The sequence below is a fragment of the Stegostoma tigrinum genome, chromosome 27 (assembly GCF_030684315.1).
Source record: "Stegostoma tigrinum isolate sSteTig4 chromosome 27, sSteTig4.hap1, whole genome shotgun sequence".
NCBI lineage: Eukaryota > Metazoa > Chordata > Chondrichthyes > Orectolobiformes > Stegostomatidae > Stegostoma > Stegostoma tigrinum.
Window position 1 is genome coordinate 27,039,042 of NC_081380.1, and position 24,636 is coordinate 27,063,677.

Consider the following 24,636-nt stretch of genomic DNA (forward strand, 5'->3'; position numbering starts at 1 on the left):
GGCCCCAAGATGACTTTCCATATTAAGCAGAGGTTCACCTGCACATCTGCCAATGTGGTATACTGTATCCACTGTACCTGGTGTGGCTTCCTCTACATTGGGGAAACCACCGGTGTTTTGGGGACCACTTTACAGAACACCTCAGCTCGGTTCGCAATAAACAACTGCACCTCCCAGTCGCAAAACATTTCCACTCCCCCTCCCATTCTTTAAATGACATGTCCATCATGGGCCTCCTGCAGTGCCACAATGATGCCACCCGAAGGTTGCAGGAACAGCAACTCATATTCCGCTTGGGAACCCTGCAGCCCAATGGTATCAACGTGGACTTCACCAGCTTCAAAATCTCCCCTTCTCCCAACGCATGCCAAAACCAGCCCAGTTCGTCCCCTCCCCCCACTGCACCACACAACCAGCCCAGCTCTTCCTCTCCACCCACTGCATCCCAAAACTAGTCCAGCCTGTCTCTGCCTCCCCTACCTGTTCTTCCTCTCACCCATCCCTTCCTCCCACCTCAAGGGGCACCTCCATCTTCCACCTACTAACCTCATCCCACCTCCTTGACCTATCCGTCTTCCCTGGACTGGCCTATCCCCTCCCTACCTCCCCACCTATACTCTCCTCTCCACCTATCTTCTTTTCTCTCCATCTTCGGTCCGCCTCCCCCTCTCTCCCTATTTATTCCAGAACCCTCCCCCCATCCCCCTCCCTGATGAAGAGTCTAGGCCCAAAACGTCAGCTTTTGTGCTCCTGAGATGCTGCTGGGCCTGCTGTGTTGATCCAGCCTCACATTTTATTATCTTGGATTCTCCAGCATCTGCAGTTCCCATTATCCCTGGCAAAAGGATGCTTTTCAGCCATCTCGACAATGTTCCATTCATTAAAATTGTGTTATAAGGTGTGCAATTTATATGTTTTGACATCATTTATTTTAAAGTTTGAATTTTGAATTAGTGGCATTTGAGTTCAGGCTATGTGTACAAGATGGTTCAACATTTAACTTGTCAGTATTTCTTGAGCTATGCCTTTGTTTTTAAAACCCGTATGAGAGAGATATTTCCTGGAATGGCAATGGGAATTTTGCTTCCATTGGAACAGCTGGTTGAGCAGACAAAATAAACATTGAGGAGCATTATCCTGCTTTTAGGGAGAGGGATCAGGGATTGATTTTGTTTTCCTCAGCGAAATACCCAAAGCTCGCAAAACTTTTTTTTTCAGTTTGCATAGACATAGTTGAAGGTTGATCTAAGAAAGAGTTATCCTGGAGCAAGCAGCTAGTTCAAATAAGTTATGATTAGACTACCTTAAAGTTAGATTTTTAGTTTGAAAGTTAATATATTTTAACATTATTTATTTTAGAGGTTGAACTTTGAATTTGTTCCCTGCAGGATTTCTTAAGGAGGTTTGACAATTAACTTCTCAGTATTTCTGGAACAAAGCTTTTTGCTATCAGTGTCAATGATACACAGTGCAGAGCTCACACTGTACAAGACTATGTATATAAGACATTTGATGATTGGTGCCATCATTTGAAGAGGTACCCAGAAGACGATGACACAATCACAGATCCTACTGCCCAAAGACATGCCACAACCTTCATATAACTGTTGTCCATGCGCAGATTCTTGATTTAGTGCTCCCTTGTCCCCATCATTAATTCTCCATTGCCACAGGATTTGGCAAATGGAGGTAGAAGCTTACACTGTAACTATATTTAATGCAGGAACCTTTGGAGTTGTACTTGTTGAAACGATCTTGACCTGTTGGTTTTAGCGACATTGCGAACCACAATGACCAGGACCACCTTCCCTCTACAGCCTTCTTCTGCCTTTACGGTTGGTGACATGCAGCATCATCCTTTCCCTGTTCAGCTAATGACGACGTTTTGGTCAGCATTTGGACTGGCAACTGTTCCTAGTCCTGTCACCACTGGTGGCCCTGCCACGAGCAAAGAGCATTGCTCAAGGGATCATCAGAGTTCATAATCCTCTCTGCCATATCCAGGTAGCAATCCATGGAGGGACCCTATGTGCCACCTGCCCACTGAGATACAACACAGTTGTTTCCTCTATAAAGTGCCCCGTTGTTTTCTCTATAAAGTGCCCCGTGGTGCTGCGTTTTCCTGCTAAACTCACACATAAATCAGTACAATTCTCCAATAGCTAGTTAGTTTCTATTTTCTATTTTCGAATGACTCAGCTTGGTTAGCTGGATGGCTGGTTTGTCATACAGAGTGCTGCCAACACAGTGGGTTCAATTCCTGCACAGACTGAGATTACCGTGAAGGACTCTCCTCAGCCTCTCCCCTTGCCTGAGGCTTGATGACTCTCAGGTTAGACAACCACACTCATCACCAGAATGAGAGAGCTGCCCTATGGTAGCAACTTTACTTTTACCTTTAATGAATCCCCCTTGCGATTTCTCATTTTTAAATGGATGCTACAACTCTTTACTTGGTTGCAATGTGGCAGGAAATCAATGCCCACCCATGTCATGTCATTCTGCCAGAGAAATCTTCAAGTATATAGCTGAGAAACTGCAAGAAATGCATTGAGTTAGTATTAGATTCAGAACGGCTTTGTTTAAAATTCCAATCTATTGGAATTACAGATGCACAAACAGCAATTTCGATTCTACATTTTTCACAAGGTATTTCTCCAGACCCTCACATGGATGGCCAATGATCAGTAACATTGAGTTTAAAATTAACATATCTAGAGAGTTTGAAATCTTCAAAATTAACTCTGAGCAGTTTGGTTATCAGAGTACTTTGATCCCATGGCGTAACTTCATAGGTTAATTGTACATAAGGGGAGATGAACAAGGTCCAGAGAAAGAGAACTGATAATCTCGGAGAAAAGAAGCCTCAAGTAATTGCTATTTTTATCTTCGTTGGGAAAGTCTTCTCAAAGTGGAGAAACACTAGCTGAGGAATAAACAACAGTCAAATAGGTAAATATTTAAAAATTTCTTTGTTCATTTGAGACTGGTATTATATGGCAATACAGAATCAGATAAAATAGATCACTGTCAACAGAATAACAGAGTCTGCTTTCCAGCATTGTTTAATTTTCCATAAAGGGAAAGGCTGCATTGTGTTTGTGTGCATTTTGAAATTAAGTTCCGCAGTTCTAAACCACAAAGAAATGGTTTCTTTAGCTTTTTCCAGACATTTGGCCATTGTGTTTTTTCAAGCTGTTTTAGTTGCGCAAGACTGTTACTTATGTTAAAGTGTCTATGTGAACTGATAGGTCAATAGGACTAACAAGAAGACAAAAACAGTCAGCTGATGTCCATTGCAATGTAAGTCTAAATGTATGATAAGTCTTAAGTGCAATCAATCAACCTTGCTAGAGCTGAAACTTTATTTTACGTGGCACAGTTTCATACTTTAAATGCAGTCAGTCCAAGACCCAATAATTTGAAGAACTGTTGTTATTTGCCCTGTTCACACAAGCTCCAGATCTCCTGTGGGTAATGCTGCAGTGAAATTGTTATCCAACTTCTGTATATTGCAGTATACACATGCATTAAAACATTTTAAGCATCCTTGTTGATTGCAAAGTAAGCTCACTTTCTTTTGGTTTGAACGCACTGCAAAGTTATTGTCTGAACATTTGACCTTTGGTGTAAGTTTTGCGTTCTCTGGCAAACAACCATCCAAATAATCTAAAAAACAAAATCCAGCCCAAGCCAGCATTTGAGTCAGAAAATTTTCTGTCTCTTTGGAGGCAAATTCTAAAAACCTTTCTTTTCATCCCTGTACAGTACGAACAACAGGCAGAAAAATATAGATAAGGTGAATGACAAGGGTCTTTCCCCTAGGCAGCGTGAGGTGGGCAACGGGGACTTTAAAACTAGGGGACCTACTTTTAAGGTGAAAACAGAAAGATTAAGAAAGGACATGAGGGACAACTTTTTTACACAGAGAGTGGTTCGCGTGTGGAATGAACAGCCAAAAAATGTGATGGATGCAAGTTCAGTTACAACATTTAAAAGACATTTGGATAAGTTCATGAATAGGGAAGGTTTGGACGCATATGGAACAAAGTGGAACTTGTTTATTTTGGGAATATATTCGAGTGGAATGGTTGGTCCGAAGGGTCTGTTTCCATGCTGTACGACTCTGTGACTCTAAGTGGAAAGTTCATGGAAGGCATGAATATACTGAGCTGCCTTCAGTTTCTGTGGTGTAACAGGAGGAATCTCTAAGTTCCAACACTGAAGATACATGCACATCCAGAGTTTTCCCATTAGCTGTTCAAAGGTGTTGTCCAGGCACTTTCACAGTGTCATTCACAACTTGTTGTGCAATTTTCAGCTTTTCACCATAGAATTTATGCAAGCCAGATGTGCTGTGCTGTGCTCCTCTCCTATTACTAGCAATGCTATCTCTTCCTTCTTCCAAACAAGCTTTTATCCACCTTCTCCACACTAATTCCCTCTCTCCTCTTATATAGGTACTAGCATAGGCTGAATAATGTTGAGAATCCGAGTTTTACATCCTTGCCTGCTTTAGTCATCTCACTCGCTGTCATTCTCACCGTACCAATAACAGGAACCTTCTGCACAATGTGTAGTGCAAGGTATTGGTTCTGAAGGGGTTAATGTTTATGTTATATTAACTGTACTCATTCTACTGATGTGACACACAGTGTGAGAGGAGGCAATAAATTCCACTCTAGCCTTCAGCGGGCGTAGATGTATTTGTATCAGCTCTCTGAGATCCTAGTATAATGCCTGACTAGAAAGTAGTTGTTGCAATAAATCTTGTTAACTTAGAACAGTGTATATTCTATGTTGGTATATACTCTCCCAGTAACCACTACATAGCCTTGGAAATAGTATTGACAAAGGAGGCTTGATAGTAGCGAACTACTTCATACACTGTGTGCAGAGATTAAGCTGCCACTTAATGCCAGTAACTGTAATCAGAGTAACACCACATGCTAGCAGCTGTGGTAGTGTAAAGATTACCCTTCCTAACAACACCACACACACACGCCTGTGCGCGCGCGCGCGCACACACACACACACACACACACACATACACACACACACATACACACACACGCACACACACACAAACTCTCAGCATGCTAACTAACACTAGTCATTCGCCTTGCAATCTCGTGGGTCTAGAAACATTAATGAGGCTGGCACTTATTTGAAATCCTAAAAATGCAAAACTGTTACACAAGAACTGAAAAGGTTATCTCCCTTAAGTTAATGTTGAGAAGCAGTACATTAGTCTTTTTAAAAATTGGTATATTTGCACTTTTTGTCAAGACAGTCTTGACCAGCCTTGAAACCTATTTAAGGCTTCCAGGGTGGAGTTAAACTATTTTTACAGCTGACCCCAGATTAAGTTACAACTTTTGACACAGGCACTGCCACGGCCCTCGAGCTGATCAGATACCATTGATCTTCACCTAAGTAAGAACCAATCTTTCGTTCAATATTTGGGTTTGGTTTCGCAAGTGAGTAATATTATAAAAGACAGAGATAGTTTTCATATAACAGACATGGGAAACTGGTTATTTTGTTCCAGAATTTGACAGGGAAGAAGTTTAAAACACGGGCAGCAATTTTAACCATGAAGGAGGAAGAGTAAGGTATTCCTGAGCCTACCACAATTATGACAAGAGTTCAGACAATTAGAATGGAAACCTGTTGTTTTCAGGGAATGAAGAGAATGCTCAAATACCTTGTGTTGAGACTGTAAGAGCTTCCAAAACTAAAACAACATTTATTTTATAGGAATGAAAGGATATGTCTGTTGGGTACATTGAAGGAAGGTGTGAAGATGTTTAACTGGAGCATAACACTGGAATGTACAAGTTGAATAAATTGATCTGTTTTTGTGCTGCAATTTCTACGTATCTCTATCTTTGATCAACTGTCTTTTCTTTCCCTAGCATGGATGTATTGAACATACCTGCAGAGCGTGGAAAAAGTTGGTATTTAGCTCTCATGGCACCCAATGTGAAGGGCCCACAGTATGCCTGGCTTGATCCATCCAGAATCTACTGTAACCAACAGGTAGAAGACTTAATAATAAACAATCATTTAAATGTAATGGTTCTGACATTGGGTAACATTGCTTGTATCATAAAGTATTAACGCAACTGCAGCTCAGTGGACATTTTACACGTTCCTAGAAAGGCCAACACAAATCAAATACATAGAAAAAACAACACATCCTCACCTATTTTCAAAACACTATTATTTTGATTTCTAAAACTGTTAGTGTTTGAAGGCATGCCACTGTTTGTTTAAAATATTCAGGTTGAAGCCAGTATAATGGGCACAGAGGAAGATTCTAATCCAGAATTGGCCTGAGTCACCTCACATTTTGATCAGAAGTCTGCGCAGGGAGGGGAAGCAGCTATGTCTCCTCAACCAGACCAGAGCACCCATAAGCTAACTTCTTGACCAATGAGAAGGGGGGCACTCTTGGGCCTGGTTTTTGGGAACAAGGTGTGCCAAGTGGAACAAATGCCAGTAGGGGAACACGTGTATCAGACAGCGATCATTATATGTTACAGTGAAGATTGGTTATGGACAAAAGACAAATAACTGACCAAATAAGAAAATAATTAACTGGTGGATAACTAGCTTTGGTGGATGAGAAGAAAATTGGCTCAGATCAGTTGGAATTATAGATTTCAGGCAAAACATTAGCTAAACAATGAGCTGCATTCAGAGAACAAAAAGAAAATTGATAAGGAGTGGGTATTGAATAGACTATCCATACTTCAAGTTAATAAGGCACAAAACCAAGTGTGAGGCATCCAAGGATGTTGAGGGAAGTGAGAGTGCAAATTACAGATGAATTAGCCACAACTTTCTAGTCTTCCCTAGACTTGGATATGGCGTCTGAGCAGTGGAGAATTGCAGATGTTCCACAGTTGTTCTAAAATAGGTGTAAAGACAAGTCCTGCCACTAAGGCAAGTCAATTACATCTCTGGGGGTGGCAAGCTTTTATAAACAATCATTTGGGACGGAAAGCAAAACACCATAGTCACTAGGGAAAATGCGTGTTAATTAAAGCGAGCCAGCAAAGATTTGTTAAGTGCTAATTATGTTTGTGTTGGACATTCTGATAAGTTAACAGAGAGCTTTGAAACTGGTAATGCTACTGATCTACTGTACGTGGACTACCAGAAGCACCACATGAAATGCTTCAGAGCAAAATTGTATCTCATGGACTGTAGCAACACACAAAATTAGCCCAACGGCGAACAAAGATTTTAGATTTAGACTTTATCATCTCGGGTACTCAAGTACAGAAGTACAGGAGTACAGTGAATAGTGTACAATGTTGCCACACATAGCACCACCCTGGGTACAAAAGTACCTAGGAACAAGAAACTAAGGTAAAAAGAAATAAACAAAACACACTTAAAAAGTTAAGCATTACCCTCATAGAATGAGTAGAAACACAAAGAAGTAAGGTTATAGTTAACATTAAAGTCTTTCTTAATTTAAACCAGAAAATAAAGGAAGTAAATTGAAAGCTCACCCGTCTTTGATGAGTTATTCACTTATTTCCTGCTCTGGGAGACCTCAGCTGTCTGTTCTCAATGCCAGCACTGCAGATACTGGGGCACCTCCCTCACTGCTCACTTTTCCCACATTCGGCTACGATGCCATTGTTGCTGCTGAATCGGCCACCTCCCTGGTGCCTCTGGAACTTGTCCCAGCAGGACCCAATCGCTTGCCAATTTAGGAGACTGGGTCAACACACTGCCACGAGCGGTGAGAGACCAGGCTGGGACACCACCACAGGTTCCTTGTCAGGTCCGCGCTGAGGCTGAGAAGAAACGTCAAGAGAAAAGGATAAAACAAAGAGGAAAAAACAAACTGATAAATAAACGGATGGAGGGAACAAGTTCCAGCTGGAACGTTGTACTCTGCTAACACCTTGGATCAGGAGAAATGTTAAATGGATGTTTCTTCAGACTGGTAGAAGGTTTGAAGTGGAGTTCCCCAGGGGTTGTGGTCCATGATCTTTCAGATATTTAGAAATGACATAAACTCTGGAGTAAAGGGCATAATTCCAAAATTAGAGATACAAAACTTGCAAGTATGTTGAACCATGAGGAGAACAGGAATATCAAAAGGATATAGACAAGTTAACGGAATGAGAGAACAAGTGGCAGATGAAGGTTAATGCAGAGAAGTGTAAAGTGATCTAGTTTAGTAAGAAGAACATGGAGAAACAATATTAAATAAGGAGCAAAGATCTTGAGGTGGTGCAGCACAGAGGGACCTGGGTATATACATGCATAAATGATTGAAGGTGGCTGGATGGGTTGAATGACTAATAAAGCAAACAGCATCATCTTAGGCTTTATTAGTAGAGGCATGGAGTATGGAAGCTAGGAAGAATGTTAAACTCACATGGCTTTCATTTAGCCTCATTAAGTTTGGCATATTAAGTCCACTTCTGGGTGGGCCCACAGTTTAGGAAGGATGTGAAGAAATTAGAGACAGTGCAGAAAAGATTCACAAGAATATTTCCAGAGAAAACATAAATTACATGGAAGATTGGCTATTATCTTAAGAGAAGAAATGGTTGAGAGGAGATTTGATAAAGGTATTCAAATCTATGAGGGGATTGGGCAGAATAGGTGGCAAAACACTGCCCCTCTGGTGAAAGATCAAGTACAAGAGGACACAAATTTCAGGGACTTTGCAAAAGAAGCAATGATGACGGGAGAAATAAACTTACTTCACACACTGAGTGGTTATGATCTAGAATTGTAGAATCGTACTGTACAGAAGAGGCTGTTCAGCCCATTGAGTCTTTACTGCAAAAAGTTGACTGAGGTCTCTGGCCGTCCAGAAGACACCCTGTGAAATAGATTTTCAATACTAAAAAAATGTACCTGTGGGCCAGGGGAGTGGGAACCATAGAAAACATGGAAGCCTTAGTCCTTCCTTAATGTGGGCTATGTCCCCAGAGTCATCTCATTACCCTACCCCACATCATTGGCACTCAGCTGGCATTGAGGAACCTTCTGAGACGGTGACCTCGTGCTGTCTAAATTACACATGGGCTCACTGGCTTCCAAATCATTTGAAAATGTATTCTGTCAGATTACGAAATCTTTCCATTTCTTCCTCATTTCTCTTTAGCTCCTCAGCTTAATTATAGTTGCTGCCAAGAAGGAAAATGAATAACTAGCTTCTAGCTTCATCAATTCACTCTGAATGAGTGACTTCAAGGTTCGCAATGGAGGGCCAGATTTTATCATATTTTGATTTTCTTTCTCCCCAGTGAGGACACATCAGAGGATAAACATTCCAAACAAGGTTAGTTTAGCAACTGATGTATTTAAGATAAATTACCTGCTATTATTACCAGACACAATGCCATTCAGAAACTTTGCATTATGACCTCCAGTCAACATTGTTTCTCACAAACCTCAGCTGAGACTTTGACAGAAAAAAAGGAACAATGCTGCCATTTTCCAGATTATAACTCTTCTATTGAATTGAGAATGGGCGAGTTATTGCTTTCAATGGAAACTCCAAGCTCTTGATCACCAGTTAGACTCTAATCTCCTTTTGGTATTCGGATTGGCCACAATCCCATTGAGCAGAAGAACAGTGTCAATGGGCGAATTATTGCTCCTGTGTTTCTATCTACAGCAGAGTTAGTACAATGAAGAATATGAGAAGTCAAGCTTAGATTAATAAAACCTTCCACATTCAGATCAATTTTGAGGTAATGTTGGTTTAATCCATTATGGCGGTTTAATGTGTCTTTTATTTATTTTCAAGTCTCTCAAAGACTGTGTAGAAGACTTGGTCCAGCCTTTCCAGAATGATGCCATAGACATCGTAGCTGGGATTGATGCCATGGGCTTTGTTCTAGGTAACTATGTAATGCGGAAATCTTAACAGTTTAATGACCAAAAGAATTTATTTTAGAGTGTGGTGTAAAGTTAAATTCAGCATTTTGCCATAACGTTTTTTGGCTGACACATTGTTCATCTTAGTTATCCCAATTTTTGTAGCTTTGAAACAAGGTTAAATTCCTAGGATGTAATTGACTTGAAATATTATGGTGTTCAACAAAGCTTATTTCATTCAGTAATAAATCATCACACTAGGTTTCAGTGTTTGCCCTCAACTTCAAAGGTAAACCCAATTGGGAGTCCTAGTGTTTGTCAGTTTAAAGGCTAATCTCTCACTGTGAGAGACAGCCTTAGCACCCAGTGACAGAATGTTCAGACTGACTAGCCTAGAATAGTTTTATTCAATAGTAGACTTGGCACTTAGAAAGACAGTAAGTTTACACTTCTTTAACGTTTCTTGGAGGAACAAGTGAAAGTTGCACACCGTTCATTCATGCACAATTGTCCTAAAGGCAGTAAGGCCAGTCAGACAACAGCTGGAATTCTGTGAACAGATTTGGGCCCCTTATCTCATGAATGATATCCTGGCATTGCAGACAGTTCAGAGAAGGCTTCCTAAGCTGATACCAGATAAGGAAGGACTGTCTTATGAGGAACGGTTGAGCGGTTTGGGCCTGTACTCTTGGAATACAGTGGAATGAGTGGTGACGTGAGGTCAAAGAGAGGAGATCTAATTGAAATAAGATGTCAAAGGGGATTGACAGAGTAGACACAGAGAAACATTTTTGTTTTCCCTGATTGATTGATTGATTTGATCTATTGTCAGCCATAATTTCATATTTGACCTATGTACCTGAATACAGTGCAAAGCTTTGTTTGCAAACAGTCAGACAAATCATAGTAAGCAAGGACATACAGATCACAGGGTGAAAAGAAAACTTGGAGAGGGTAAGGCACACAGGAATTTTTACACATTTAGTTTAAGAGTGTCGAATGGTTAAAGGGCTATGAGAGTGGGCAGGAAAGTGGAGTTGAGGCTGAGAAGAGATCAGCCATGATTATATTGGGTGGTGAAGTGGGCCAATGGGCTGAATGGCCTACTCCTCCTTCTCTTTCTTATGTTTTTATTGAACCATACAAGATTCTTAAGGAGCTTGACATGGTAGATATGGAAAGGTTAATTTGCATTCTGTGAAATTCTTGGACCAGAGGGCATAATCTCAGTATAAGGTGTCAGACATTTCAGAGAAAGTTGAGGAGGAATTTCTTCCATCAGAGGGTAGTGAATCTATGAAATACTTTTCCACCAAAAGCTGTGGTTGTTATGTATATTCAACACTGAAATATACAGATATTTAATCAGTAAGTGAATCAAGACTATGGATAAAGGTCAGGAAAGTGGAGTTGGAGGTTATTAAATCAGCCATAATTTCATCGGATGGCAAAGCAGACTCAATGTTCATTATCACGCAGTTCTAACAAATGGTAGTTGGCCTGAAATGTTTACTGTTTCCATCTCTACTTGAGTGTTTCCAGCAATTTTCCTCTTTAATTTTGTTACCTTAAATGATCATTTCTCCTGATGTTAGCCTTAAGCCTGTAGATCTCTAGAAGTGAATGTCACAATGTGCCATTTGAATATCAGGCTATTCCTGCAGCACAACTATTAAGTTGCCATAACCTCCACAGTGTAATAGTTTGTTGGCTTTCAGTAAACAACAACAACTTGCAGTTATCCAGTAACTTTATCAAAGGAAAATGACCCAAGATACTTCACAGTAGTGCTATGAGAGAAATATTAACACATATCCTTATGAGGGGTTTGGTTTTACAGCCTCTTCATCAATGTGTTTTTGGTGATGGGGATTAGCCTCCACAGCATTGGGCTTATGGAAGCCCTCAACTGTCTAATTAAGCAGCAGTTAAAGGTTTCAATCCACTTGCACGCCTATAATGTGCCCAGAAGTGGAAGGCGGATATGAAGAGAAAGTCCATTGTTCCTAGGCAGGAAAGAAGAGGGGTGCATCCTTACAGGGGAGGCCCTCTGCACATTATGGTGTACCTTCCCTAAGATAATACTTCCCTTTCTTTGTGACTACTCCACCCACAGGCCTCCAAGACCCTCCTCCCAACTGTCTGTCACACCCTGTACCTCCCCGATCCTGTCACCGTAGGCTGCCTGATTTCACCCTGTCTGAAAAGCCCAGAATGCAGCTTTATCCAGTTGCCATCAATCTTTGTGGAGATGCTTGAAGATTACAAAGCTCTGGTGCTTGGACTGCAGGAACTGCTGGCAATTCAGATTGGCTGGTGACTCTTGAAGGTAGTGCTTCTTTCCACTAAGAGATCAAGTACTCTGTACCTGTTAAAGCCACAGTATGGGTGGCCTTTTTACAATCTAATACAGGATCAAGCAATTGGTTCCCTGATCACCACCCACTCCCACGCACCCCAAAAATAATCCACCCCAAAGAGATATTAGGATAGGTGATCCACAACTTGGTTGAAGAAATACACTTTAATGAGGATCTTAAAGGAAGACAGAATGATAGAGAGGTAGAAAGGTTTATACGATTGGAGCTTGCTCTAACTTAATATGCCTAATGCAAACCCTCAGGTTAGGCTTGCTTGGAGCCTGCTTTCTACCTGGTGGTGCGCTGAACACGTTGTTGGCTTAAGATTTCATCCTCAATTGTCCAAAGATTATAAGATTTCTACATCTATTATTATGTCTAATTCACTAACTGCTGATCAGTAGGTACAAGCAGATGCAACATCCATTGACTTCAGTGAACTCTTAATCCTCCATGTTACCATTACCCATGATGAGGTTAAATTAAATGCCATTCCTTCTTACATGGAGCATTTCTGAAAGGATATGTTAAATATTTCATTGAATAAGGTTTGTCCTCATTCCTGTAGCTTAATCCTGATTGTTTTTCCTTCTTTGAAAGAAGTTAGTTTAAAAAGATTTGCATCATGCTGTTAAAACAAAGTTGCTGCATTTGGTTGATGGAAACATATTAAAATTCTTTGAGGATTTAGTCTTTTAGCACAAGCTTAGTTTTTCAAACTTGCCGTTTCTTCCAAATTAAATACATTATCACAAAATCTATTTAAGCATGTTGGAGTCAGGTTTCAATTAAATGCTAAACATTGTCTGCTATGAACAGATACAGTTCTACCACAGGAGTGTTGCCTGTGAGTGGCGTTCCATTCAGTCCAATGATCTGTTTATCACAAGCAGTGTATGTTTAAAGTATTAGGGTCCAGTAATCTCACCACCATCATAGGCTCATAGAATTTCTAAAGAATATCAGTGCTTCCTCTTTCAAATAACACAATTTTCACAAATAATTAATTTCAAATTATTGTAAGTCATTTACTTGCAAGGAGACAACTACATTTCAAACATACAGTTGTCAACTTCTTCGGGGATAAGATCTGAAATCCAATCTGGGGAAAGCATCTACCTTAATGAATCTTTGTTCCTGACCTGCAGAAATTTATCTCACTGTTAATACTATACCTTGTCCTAAAAAGAGAGAGTTGCTAAGACTTTAATCCCATTATGAAAGTTTGCAACATGAGAAAAAGGAGGTAAGATGGACCTTTAAAGTTATTGGGCTTATGCTCTTGTCACTCAGTGCTCTAACCTGAAATACATTTTGGTGAGATCAACCCTTCAGTATCAACAATTTTATTCTTTGGTCTAAAATGAAAACCACAGCCTGGACCTGCAGAGTCAGTACATCTCCCAGTTCTGCAAACTCGACCTGGGAGAAAGCGCCCTGGAAGGTGAAAGCTGTGGTAGTTCATTTTTCTAGGAGTCGATCCAGGTGAGGAGACAGGCTGGATGGACGATGCTCTGGCACCATGTTGAAGTTATAAAAAAAAATGATAATGTGTAAAACTACTTCCCAGTCCACAACCCTTTCTCATGCTCCCTCCCCACCACAGTTGCTGTGCCCCATCCTTGCCAACTTATGCCACCTCACACTTCATTCCTACCCATAATCTTATAAACACTCCACACCAAACAATGTCCGTCTGCCCACTCATGATGGCCCATTGCAGCCCTTATGCCAACCTATGCCCCTCTACTCACCCCACACCATTTTTAGATCGTGTGCCTGCAAATGCCACTTCGCCAATTTCCCATAACCCCTTAAACTCTCCTTTCCATACTGTATGAGTCTGACTCTGTGTATCAGATCAAACTGTGTCCCTCCACCCACTCTCCAGGGCTTGTTATAGCCCCTATGCCAACCTAGTGCCAACTCTTGCCAATCCTTGCTCCCATTCAATATCCTTTGCTCTTACATCTTACCTTGCCAACTGATCCAGTGTATACTTTGGCAGACCTTGGGATCTACCCTGAGGTAAAGTTCAATGTTTCTGTTGCAATGTCTTTTAAAACAACTCATATATAAAAATGGATTCATTACATTTTAACTACATAATCACCAGTAGCAACAAATCCATTAATTCAAGTACATAATCCCTTATACAAGCAGACACTGGAATTCACTGTCCCCATTGACACTTTAATAACTTAGAGTTATCAATAAAACAGTGAAATGGCAAGCACCCTACTATGATCATGGAAGATTTATAAAATCACTCATGCAGCACTAATCTAGAAAAAGTAGCCTTGAAGCTGATGATGTAATGAAATAATAAACATGGTTTTATATCATTCCAAGCAGTTTTGATTCCACATTGTAAAAGCCAGGAGTTTTGAATGCCTCAACAGCTTGACAATACCCTTTGTATTGTTTGTATTTATACTTTTGACAGTTGTTTTCAGCAGTCCCAAAAAACTTCACAGCTCTAATTAGTTAATGTACTTTTTGAGCACATCACCCGAAAGGCATTTTATTGCTCCACGAGATCCAAGCCCTTCCCCAAAACTGTCCCGAGGTCATGTTCACAATGATTGGCACAATGAAATACTAAAAGACAAAATAATCTAAGTAGAAAGAGTAAATGTTTGCCCATTATCATTACTACGTCGATCATTAGCACGTCCATTACCATACCATCTGAGAACTTTCTAAAAGGGAAAGTAATCTTTCTAAACAGGAGCGATCTTTCCCTGGCTATCCAAATAAATCCACAATGATCAGATTTCCTGCTACTAAATTTAATCTGTGCAAATTGCATTTCACAAATGTAGATTAATTATATTAGATAAAAATGGAGGTAACTGATAAATTATATGATCAGCTACCCTATGAAGTGGGCAAGCATGAAATGCGACCTTTCTCCCCTTTCCCACCCCAAGAAATAATAGGCCTCCTACATTAGAAACAAAGACAATCCATCATTGTCAGGTCTACTTGTCTCTGGGCATCTGAAGAGGGCTTAACCCCCAATAAGCTAATCATGAAAATTAATACTGCTCATTCCAGGCCGATTGCTAGTAATCTTCCAATAAATTCTGGACTCTTGGAACCACATTTGAATTTGGAGGAGAACACCAATTCAAACAAAATAGATATTTTGGGAAACTGTGGAAAAACCAAAGTTAAATCTGCAGGACCATGTAGAATACAATCTGAAGTTCCTAAATTACAACTGATTGTAATTGCAATATGATTTACTGCACTAGCTTATTTGTAAAAGTACTGTTGACCATGGTGGGGGGGGGGGCATTACTTAAATATAGAGCTATACTATATTGACCAATGGAATTATGTTGACAATGCAAAATGGTCAAGCATTTATCTTTTCCTTAGGTTATTTTCCTCTTCAGCATCTCCCAATGCCAAATCACCTCATGAATAGGTGATCAATCTTATCGTAGCTGTTCTGTGACTTGAGGAATAAAAATAGAGACTGACAGGAGTGAGGGTGATTACCAACTTGATGCAAGAAATTATTCTCATCATCGCACGGAAAATAGCCATCTGTTAGGAATGTGACTACCTGGAAGTTCATGCCTTCAACAGAGGAAGAGTGAGGACAGAATAATTAAGTTAAGATTTTACTGAACACACCACTGAGATCCAAACCTGTTCTTCTGTGATTTTTAGGAGCAGCTATAGCCTACCATCTTGGAAAAGGGTTTTTAACCATTCGGAAAGAAGGTCACAGTTGTGTAGAAACCATCAGCAAAAATTACTATAACTACACAGGTCAAAAGAAATTGTTGGAAATGCGGACTGATGTGGTTAGGAAAGGTCAGTATTTGAAGATATATCATTTTAATTTTTATTCTTGGGTGTTGCTGACGAGACTGGAATTTGCTGCTCATCTCTAGTTGTCTTGAACTAAATGGCTTGTTTGTTACTTCAGAGCACACCATGCGGAAGTTGATTGACATTGGAGTCAGTTCCACTAATAACATCAGATTTTCTTCTCGAAAGGGCATTGACAAACCAGTTGAGTTTTTAAATTAAGAATTGATAAACTTCATCAAGCCTTTTTTATATCTCCGGATGTTTAAACTTAATTTAAATTCCCACATTTGTCATCGTGGGATCCTTAATTTTACAGGGTTATTAGGTCATGCAATGCCCTATTGTTCCAGCACACTAACCACTGCAGAGATGTTCAAACTTCTCCCATTGTCAAGATATAATCAAGATATAATGCACTAAATAGGTAATGTAATTTAGATCTCTCTTGGTAATACGTTGGATCAACTGGAATCAGGCAGAAGCATTGTCCAACTACCACCAAATTATACATCATATTTTAACTCATATTAATTCTGGACAACAACAAACTTCATTAGTAACTGTTTAAAACTGGATTTTGACCAGATGTTGGTAAACCAACTACAGTTAATTGAAGGAAAATCTGAATGACATATCAGAAACCAGTAAATTCAGACATCTGATTTGTACTTGAAACTGAAACACTTAAGAATGAGCTGCCTCAATATAAAATGTACAACAGCATGTCCTGAGACTGAAGAGGATGCAGAGAAAAGCAACAGTGTTGTCAAATTAAAAGCGATGAGTCTGTCCACGATAAGTACTGTAGAAGTTCAGACTCTACTGTTTAGCAGGGAATTTAAGAGTACAAACCACCTCAAAATGATAAATGCAGCATATTAGGAAGAAATTGCATCTAGTCATCAATATTTAGAATAATGCAAAAATAAATTATATTCAAATGCAGCCATTGTTATTATGAAAGCATAAATAGTACATAGCAAGATGTAGACTAATAACCAATTTGAATAAAATACTGTAGATGCTGAAAACCTAAAACAAAAACAAAATGCTAGCAGGCCTCGTAGCTTCTGTGGAGATAATATTTTCAGATATTAACAATTTGCCAAGAGTAATTTGAGCAAAATCAGAACTTGGCAAGTTTAGGTGATTCATTTTCTGGTGGAAGTCCATGATTATGAAGTGTTGGATGTTTACCCTTTCTCTTAGGTCAACACAGCGGCTCGGTGGCTAGACTGCTGCCTCACTGCACCAGGGACCTGGGTTCAATTCCAGGCCTCAGGCAACTGTAAATGTGGAATTTGCATGTCCTTACTGTGCCTGTATGGATTTCATTCAGATGCTCTGGTTTTCTCCAACAGTCCAAAGATATCCAGGTTAGGTGGATTGGCCACAGGAAATGCTGGGTTAGGGTAGGGGAGAGGAGCCAATGGGGCAAATAGCCTGGCTTCCACACTGTAGGGCACTTTATGATTCTTCACTTAACAGTACGGGATTTGAATAGACACTGTTTCTACCACAAATGTTATTTTGACCATTGGTTTGTACAAAAGTCAATTTACATTGAGGGAAAACTTTAACTTCTCCTAAAAAGAGCAGCCTATCCTTATAATCCTCTGTTTAATTGGAGGATAATAGGTCTTGTCCAGAATAAGAAATGCTTGTTCATCATGACAGGTTTCTTCTTCAGTGTGTTCTATAACACTATTCTCTGTTTTGTTCTTTTTCTTTAATTGATGGATGATTTAAATCAAAAAGCAGGTGTGTACACAAAGGTAGAATTAGGTTTGTGGCTTACAAATCTCCGCTGAGTTTATTGTGCAAAATTATCAAGCAAACGATAAGTACTTACCCGCAAACAAGGGTGGGGCAAAAATACAGACCTGACCAAAAGAATAAAAATGCTTTGAAAATTCTGATTTTAGGCTTAAGGGTCCTGCTGGTGGACCAGTGGATTGAGACTGGAGGCACAATGGAAGCTGCAATTGCACTCATTGAAGAACAAGGTGGGACTATAGCAGGTATGGGAGTAAAAAAGTAAATTTTTTATATTCTGTTCGCGCTGTTCTGCTGTTGCAATCAGAAAATGAACATCACTGTCAGAGAAGTGAGGGAGGGCCATTTGGCTCACCCTTGTTGAAGGGGGATATGAAGCTTCGCCTTCCCCAGAGCCATGAAGATGTCCAATTTTGTTCTAACATTGTTAAGCAGATAGAATGATTCTTTCAGCCACCCTAACAACATTCCATCCAAGGCAACATTGCATCCATATATTTTCCATTCTAAAACAAAAACGGAAGTCGCTGGAAAAGCCAGGCTGAGAGACTGGGTCCAGACACCACCACGCCAGGCTGAGAGACTACTAGACAATGCTGAGAGACTGGGCCCAGACACCACCACACCAGGCTGAGAGGCTGCCAGACGCTGCTGAGAGACTGGGCCGAGACACCACCACGCCAGGCTGAGAGACTGCCAGATGCTGCTGAGAGATTGGGCTGAGCGGACACCTCACCAGGCTGAGAGACTGCCAGATGCTGCTGAGAGATTGGGCTGAGCGGACACCTCACCAGGTCTGTTCTGAGGCTGGGAGCGAAGAAAAGAAGCTCTTATCTTGATGGGATTTTGCAGTTGTGCCCTCCCAAATCCCCAAATTTGTCCCGAAGTCCAGGAGATTTCTTCACTTCTTCCTTGGGTACCTTTGTAGTCCCACTGTGGTCTTCTTCCAATCAGATTGAGTGGCAGCTCTCAAGAGTGGGACTTCCTGTCTTTGAGGTCAGATGTCTTCCTTTGCAGTGATGAAGACCACTCCAAATTATCATGATTTCATTTTGTTGAGGTGTCGACTAAAGGTTTTAATTTGTGTTAGGTGAAATCCACCCAACCTAAAGGCACACCAGGATTCTGGGAGAATGACAAATACAATCTGATAGTTCTTCATATTCCTTGTTTATCTTAATGTTTAGGAGCCAGGGATTGATAATAAAGTAGGAAAAAGAGAAACAGAGGAAACAGCATAAGAGTACGAAAGAAAGAGCTGTGTGAAGAATGTGTTTAATCTGGAAGACATTATTGAATCATTAAATTAAGAAATGGTCTCCCACATTTTTCAACCAACTTGTTGAAATGAACAGTAATTGTCCAATCATGGATGCTTATAGGATCTCACTATTAACAAAACTCAGTACTGAACAATTAGTTATCACACTGCTTGAAGGGAAAGTGAATGTATGAGCTTTATTTGGGGTTGAGTTCATTCAGAGACTACATGACTCCATGACTGATGATGGAATGAAAATATCCAACTACCACAAACTCAAAGTTCCAAACCATGGTCCTGGCAGGTTCACAGGTGACCAGAGTGCTATTAGTTGGCCAGCTTGACTCATTAGTATGATCTGATACATAGAAATATTACTGGGAACTGGAATTTGTAATACTCAGCTTCAAATAGCCTAGCAAGCTACTGTGCTGCTAAATAGACGTCCTGTCTGGACAAAAAGCAGGAAGCTTACCAGTGTTATGTTTGGGTGGGAGACAAAGTTTTGACTGAGGAGGGATAGGTGAAACTGCATCCTCTTTTTGAAATCTTTCTCTTCTATGTATTGTAATATTCTCTTTTCCCTGTATAGGTATTGCGACAATCTGCATTGAGGACAGTGAAGGAGGCAAGCGAATTAAAGAGAAATATAAATGTGCAACCTGTGTCCCTGATCACGTGCAGCCACAATTCAATAATAAATACCTGGAGACCTTCAAAGCCTTTGAAACAAAGATTCCAGTTGTGCAAAATAAATCTGAGTGAAGCATCATTGTCGCCTGAGATTTCATTTTTTAAATTGATCTGTGCACATCAGAAATAGTAGTGCGTAATGCAATGTTTTAGGGAGAGGCAGGAGTCAATTGGTAACTTTATGCCATGCAAACAGTGAGGGGGTGGACTGGTACCTAAGGCAACAGCACGGGAAATTAAAGCTAACTCCAGTGGAAGTTGGCAGATTCCACTGTGAGGCCAGTGAGAGCACTGCTGGGTGTTGTAACATCAGGGTTGTATCTGGTTGTACTGGAGAGAAGAGATCCTACAGCCATTTACCTGAATCAACTCTTTACAAGAAGGATAAGGGAGGCTTAAATCGGACACCACCAGAATTTTATGCTTATATTCCAGTTTCATGTGATCTAAAATAATCTGAAATAAGTGGTGGTGCAGTTTAGCTGTTAATGTATATTTATTAATCCTATAAACTATACCTTCCTGAAGTTTTCAAACTTTGATCCATAAACCATTTAATTCTTTATCCTACTCTTACTCCCACCATCAGTCTCCTTCATCAAAGGAAACATTCTCCAATTGTGTACATAGCAAGAACTGCAGATGTCGGAATCAGAGACATCACAGCGTGGAGCTGGAGGAACACAGCAGGCCAGGCAGCATCCAACCCGGAACGTAAACTTTCCTGCACCCCTGATGCTGCCTGGCCTGCTGTGTTCCTCCTGCTCCACACTGTGTTGTCTCATTCTCCAATAGTGATTTTGGTTCAGTTTGAGGAAATGAGGGATGCACGCATTGTAATATTTTCTCTTTGGGGGAAGGACAAGGAAATGAATGTGAGGAGTGTCGGATCAGTGATGATCTTATTGAATATTACAGCAGGTCTGAATGGCCAAATGGCCTAGTCCTGTTCCTATTTCTTACGGTCTTAACCCTGCAGCTGAAGGATAATGTTTAGCACGTTCTGGTCAGAAATGGAGATTTTTTTTTTCTCATTTTACTTGATTTGCCTCTCAACCTGTTACAAAGTTCTCATGTTATACAGACCTCAGGATGTAAAGTAGTTTCACTCTTGAAGAGATGGCTTTTAAAACAGTGAACATATTTTTATTGAAGGAACATGTACCACTCTACTGTAAAGTAAAATAAACAAACAATCTGAACATAAAACTGTGACTTCTAAAATATTATGATCACCAAAATGAGTAGACACAGAGAAGAAACGATTTATCAATCTTGGTAACCACAAAGATGAAGGAAATAACTGGGTTCCTATCAAGAGGCTTGCATATAATACTGTGTAAGGTCATCACAGAAATAATCATTGTCCCCTTCACTCTGTTTACCTCAACTGTGGATTAATGACTATGGGTTTTCATTTGGTTGGATTCAATTCCCAAGTCCCTACTCCCTTCATAATATCAAGCAAATCTAAACTGCACTAAAATGCACTTTAGAGATGAATACAATAAGTTTGCATGAAATCCCATTGTCTTTAACTCATTTTGAATGGATTCATTACAGATGTCAGATAGCATGACTTCAACATTTCTCTATCTGCAGCACATTCAAAATCAGTTGGCTTTCTTATTAATATCCTTACCATTAATCGTTCCTATATATTAATCTTCCTAAATGACCAATCAATCGAGCACTAGACTTAAAAGTGTAAATCAAAAAAAAAGGTTTGTCCACATGTTTAATCTCTAAATTTATATGTAATCTGGAGAAAGAATTTATCCCACAACAATGTTGTAAACACGCATATCATAAGGAAAGGTTGTTGAGGCTATTATGGGGAATGACCCCACTATGTGGTAAATATTAACTGTTGGCAGGGGCAGGCTGGGGAGATTGGGATAAACTGCCCATCACACAACTCATCTAATTGTCTTTCCCATCCAAAGAAGTCAATAAGGAGGAAAATCAAGTGGGTGTGTAAAACAAGATTGCAGGAAGGAAGCTGTTTCCTGACTTCATTCTCACCTGACCCCCAAAGTTAAAATCTGTCCATATCCAACAAGTAAATTTCTGAGATCTACTGATACAGTTGTAAGAATGTCTTGTTTGTTGGTTGATAGGTTAAATACATGATATATTTTCTTCAGAATTCAAGTTAAAACATACATTGGATAAACTTATATTATAAATCAAGGAAGTTTAGGACCATGAAATTTCTTTTAAATTTTTTTCACAACATATTATCAAAGAAAGTTTGCTATTCCTCAGATTTATCCAGAAGTCATATAGAAGAGCCTATTTTTTTCACTTCCTCAAGGCATTCCAAATAATGTAAGATCCAACAAATGGTTTTTATCCAGGCAAGCAATTTGGTTGGGTGAGGGCTGCTGGTTAGAAAGCCACAAAAACTTGGCTATTTGGGAAAAGATCATTGCAGCAGTCACATAATGCAAAGGGGTTAAAATATAAAAAAAGAAATAACCAGGGTTATTGCAAAATAACTCATAACAAAAAGGAAGAAACATGCTTCAATAATCCCAAAGAAGAGAGAAATGAAAGTAACATTCTTTATGAGTTATAGTTCTCTAACAATTTGGGCATCACTTTTTGTTGTAAGTCAAAGAAATAAGGATTTGGAATGTATAATGGAACAGAGTTCTTAACTTGATGTGCAAGAAGAACTTTGAACAACATTATATTGCCCCCAGTACATAGAATGATAGTGATGCTGACAATAGGGAGGCCCAGTTAGTCCCTGTCAGCAGGGAAACATTGTTCACTACCAGCAAGGAGATGGAGTGCAGGATTTTGTTGTGGTGTGGAGGCAGGGAACATTGCCACAGGTGTCCAGGCCTGTGGCCTGGAAAAGGTCGAGGGAAAACTCCTCAAAAAGTTTGGTTGGGAATGGTGGGGTTGGGGAGGGGAAGGGTAACAAAGGGGTAATTGCACTTATTTGCCTGAAAGAATGCCTCACAGATGGCAACGTCTGTCCTCGTAGGAAGTTCCCTGCCTGTCCTTTCAAGTGGCACCCCCAACCCTTCATAAACCTTTCCTCACCGAGACCTCCTGATCATCTCACTTCATCTTTCATTGAGGGCTCCTGCTCTCGGGTCCTACTGTAGTACTGGCTGTGACCACCACTTTCAGTGACAATAGAGAGCTGATGGCCTCAAATTGGCAGGCAGCTTACAGAGATTGGAAATTACCCCAAAAATACCAAGGACTCCGTCACCAACCAGTTAAGTTCCTGACTGATATTAATTGAGTCTGGCAGAGGTGGGGGCCCTGAAATGGCTGCAGGGAGATTGCCGTCAGCTCTCTGGCCTGTAATGAGCTCACTGTCGCTTCTATTAAATTCCATTCCTTAAATTTGCGATACATAATTTAGCTACAACGCCAGTACGGTAGATCACTTGACCATGTCATACTTGATTATCTTTGAATAACCAGCGTGGAAGGAATAATACTATATTGGAGTATTTTCAACCAATTGCACTTATCCTATTTACAAATATGGATTGTTCTGTTTATCCTTTTCAGAAGAAAAAAACTGCAGTCTCTACAGCTTCTATTGCTGGACTGCAACATTTCACGGACAGTTTAAAATTTAGTTGAACTCAGCACCTTGGAAGTCACCAGGTTGTTTGTTCAAATACCACTTTCCATTTTAGAAGATCTGGTGAGAGAAGGGAGGTTGGTTTATGTGAGCACTTTACTCTATAAGGACAGTGTCAAGTATCACTGGCAAGATAGCAGTTATTTTCCATCCCTGGTTGTCCTCGAGAAGATGACAGTGCTACACTTCCTTGAACCTCTTCAGTCCGACTGGTGTAGGTAAAATCACAGTGCTGTTAGGGACAGGGTTTCAGGATGTTGATCCAGCAAATGCAAAGGAATGATGATATAGTTCTAAGTCAGGATGGTGTCTGGGTGGAGGGGAGCTTTCAGTTGGTGGTGCTCAAATGCATCAACTTGTTGTGGGTGATAGAGGTTACAGGTTTGCTCTCAAATAAGCCTCGAAGGGTTCCTATGGTCCATAAACTAGAGAGTACACACCGCTGCTAAGGCACATTAGCAGTGGAAGGAGTGAGTATTTAAGGTGGTGGATGGGATGCCAATCAGGCAAACTGTTTTGTTCAGGATGGTAACAAGCTTCTTGAATTAATTGGAAAACACTGACTGCTGCACAGAGATAGCAAGAACTGCAGATGCCGGAGTCAGGGATAACAAAGTCTCTGCACTGGTGGGGCGCAGCAGGCCAGGCAGCATCAGAGCAGCAGGAAAGTCGACGTTTTGAAGAAGAGTACTGCACAGAGTTCTGCTTATTGCATTAAACAGACTCGCACGAGAAGGAACCGAGATGACTGACAAGCCTGTTGTTAGGAACAGAGAATTTTAGCTACGAGGGAAAAATGGAATTCTTTTCTGCGGAACAAGAGGAAGCTGGGGGGAAATTTAATTGAGATGTACAAAATTATGACCGAATTTAGGTTTAGTTAGGTTTCAGTATTAAAGATTAAGGAACATTGGTGGGTCATGGAGCCACGATCTAAATGAATGTCTTACTAGTTTGAGGAGATCAATGGCCTATTGCTGTTATTGCAGCAAATTTTCAGGCAGCTCTTCCTGAGCAGTGGATGAACATAGCAGGTATCTAGTGACGTGCATTGGTTTATGTTTCAGAACAGCCATAATTTGATGGGACATGGCAAGTGAATCATTTGGCCATATCTGCTTATTCTGCTGCAGAGCCTAAAAGATCAACAAGTAAGTTTCCAGTGCTACCTGGCTAGATTTCCTGAGAAGGACTGGGACTTGGCTAAAGATTACAACCAACCTTCTCTGATTCTT

General features: G+C 40.3%; 1 protein-coding gene across 2 annotated transcripts; it reads left to right on the top strand.

The window, feature by feature from the left end:
• Window positions 1–2,816: 2,816 nt before the first annotated feature.
• On the top strand, window positions 2,817–19,864 carry zgc:174895 (uncharacterized protein LOC100126024 homolog). Of its 2 annotated transcripts, none has more exons than XM_048556849.2 (6): window positions 2,817–2,952; window positions 5,919–6,042; window positions 9,794–9,887; window positions 15,909–16,055; window positions 17,981–18,076; window positions 19,685–19,864. In XM_048556849.2, exons 2-6 carry the CDS (start codon window positions 5,920–5,922, stop codon window positions 19,855–19,857), a joined length of 633 nt encoding a protein of 210 aa, XP_048412806.1. In that variant the 5' UTR covers window positions 2,817–2,952; window position 5,919; the 3' UTR covers window positions 19,858–19,864. The 2 variants fall into 2 exon arrangements, with proteins under 2 accessions (XP_048412806.1, XP_048412807.1); XM_048556850.1 differs by lacking the exon at window positions 2,817–2,952 and adding an exon at window positions 5,365–5,436.
• Window positions 19,865–24,636: the final 4,772 nt, after the last annotated feature.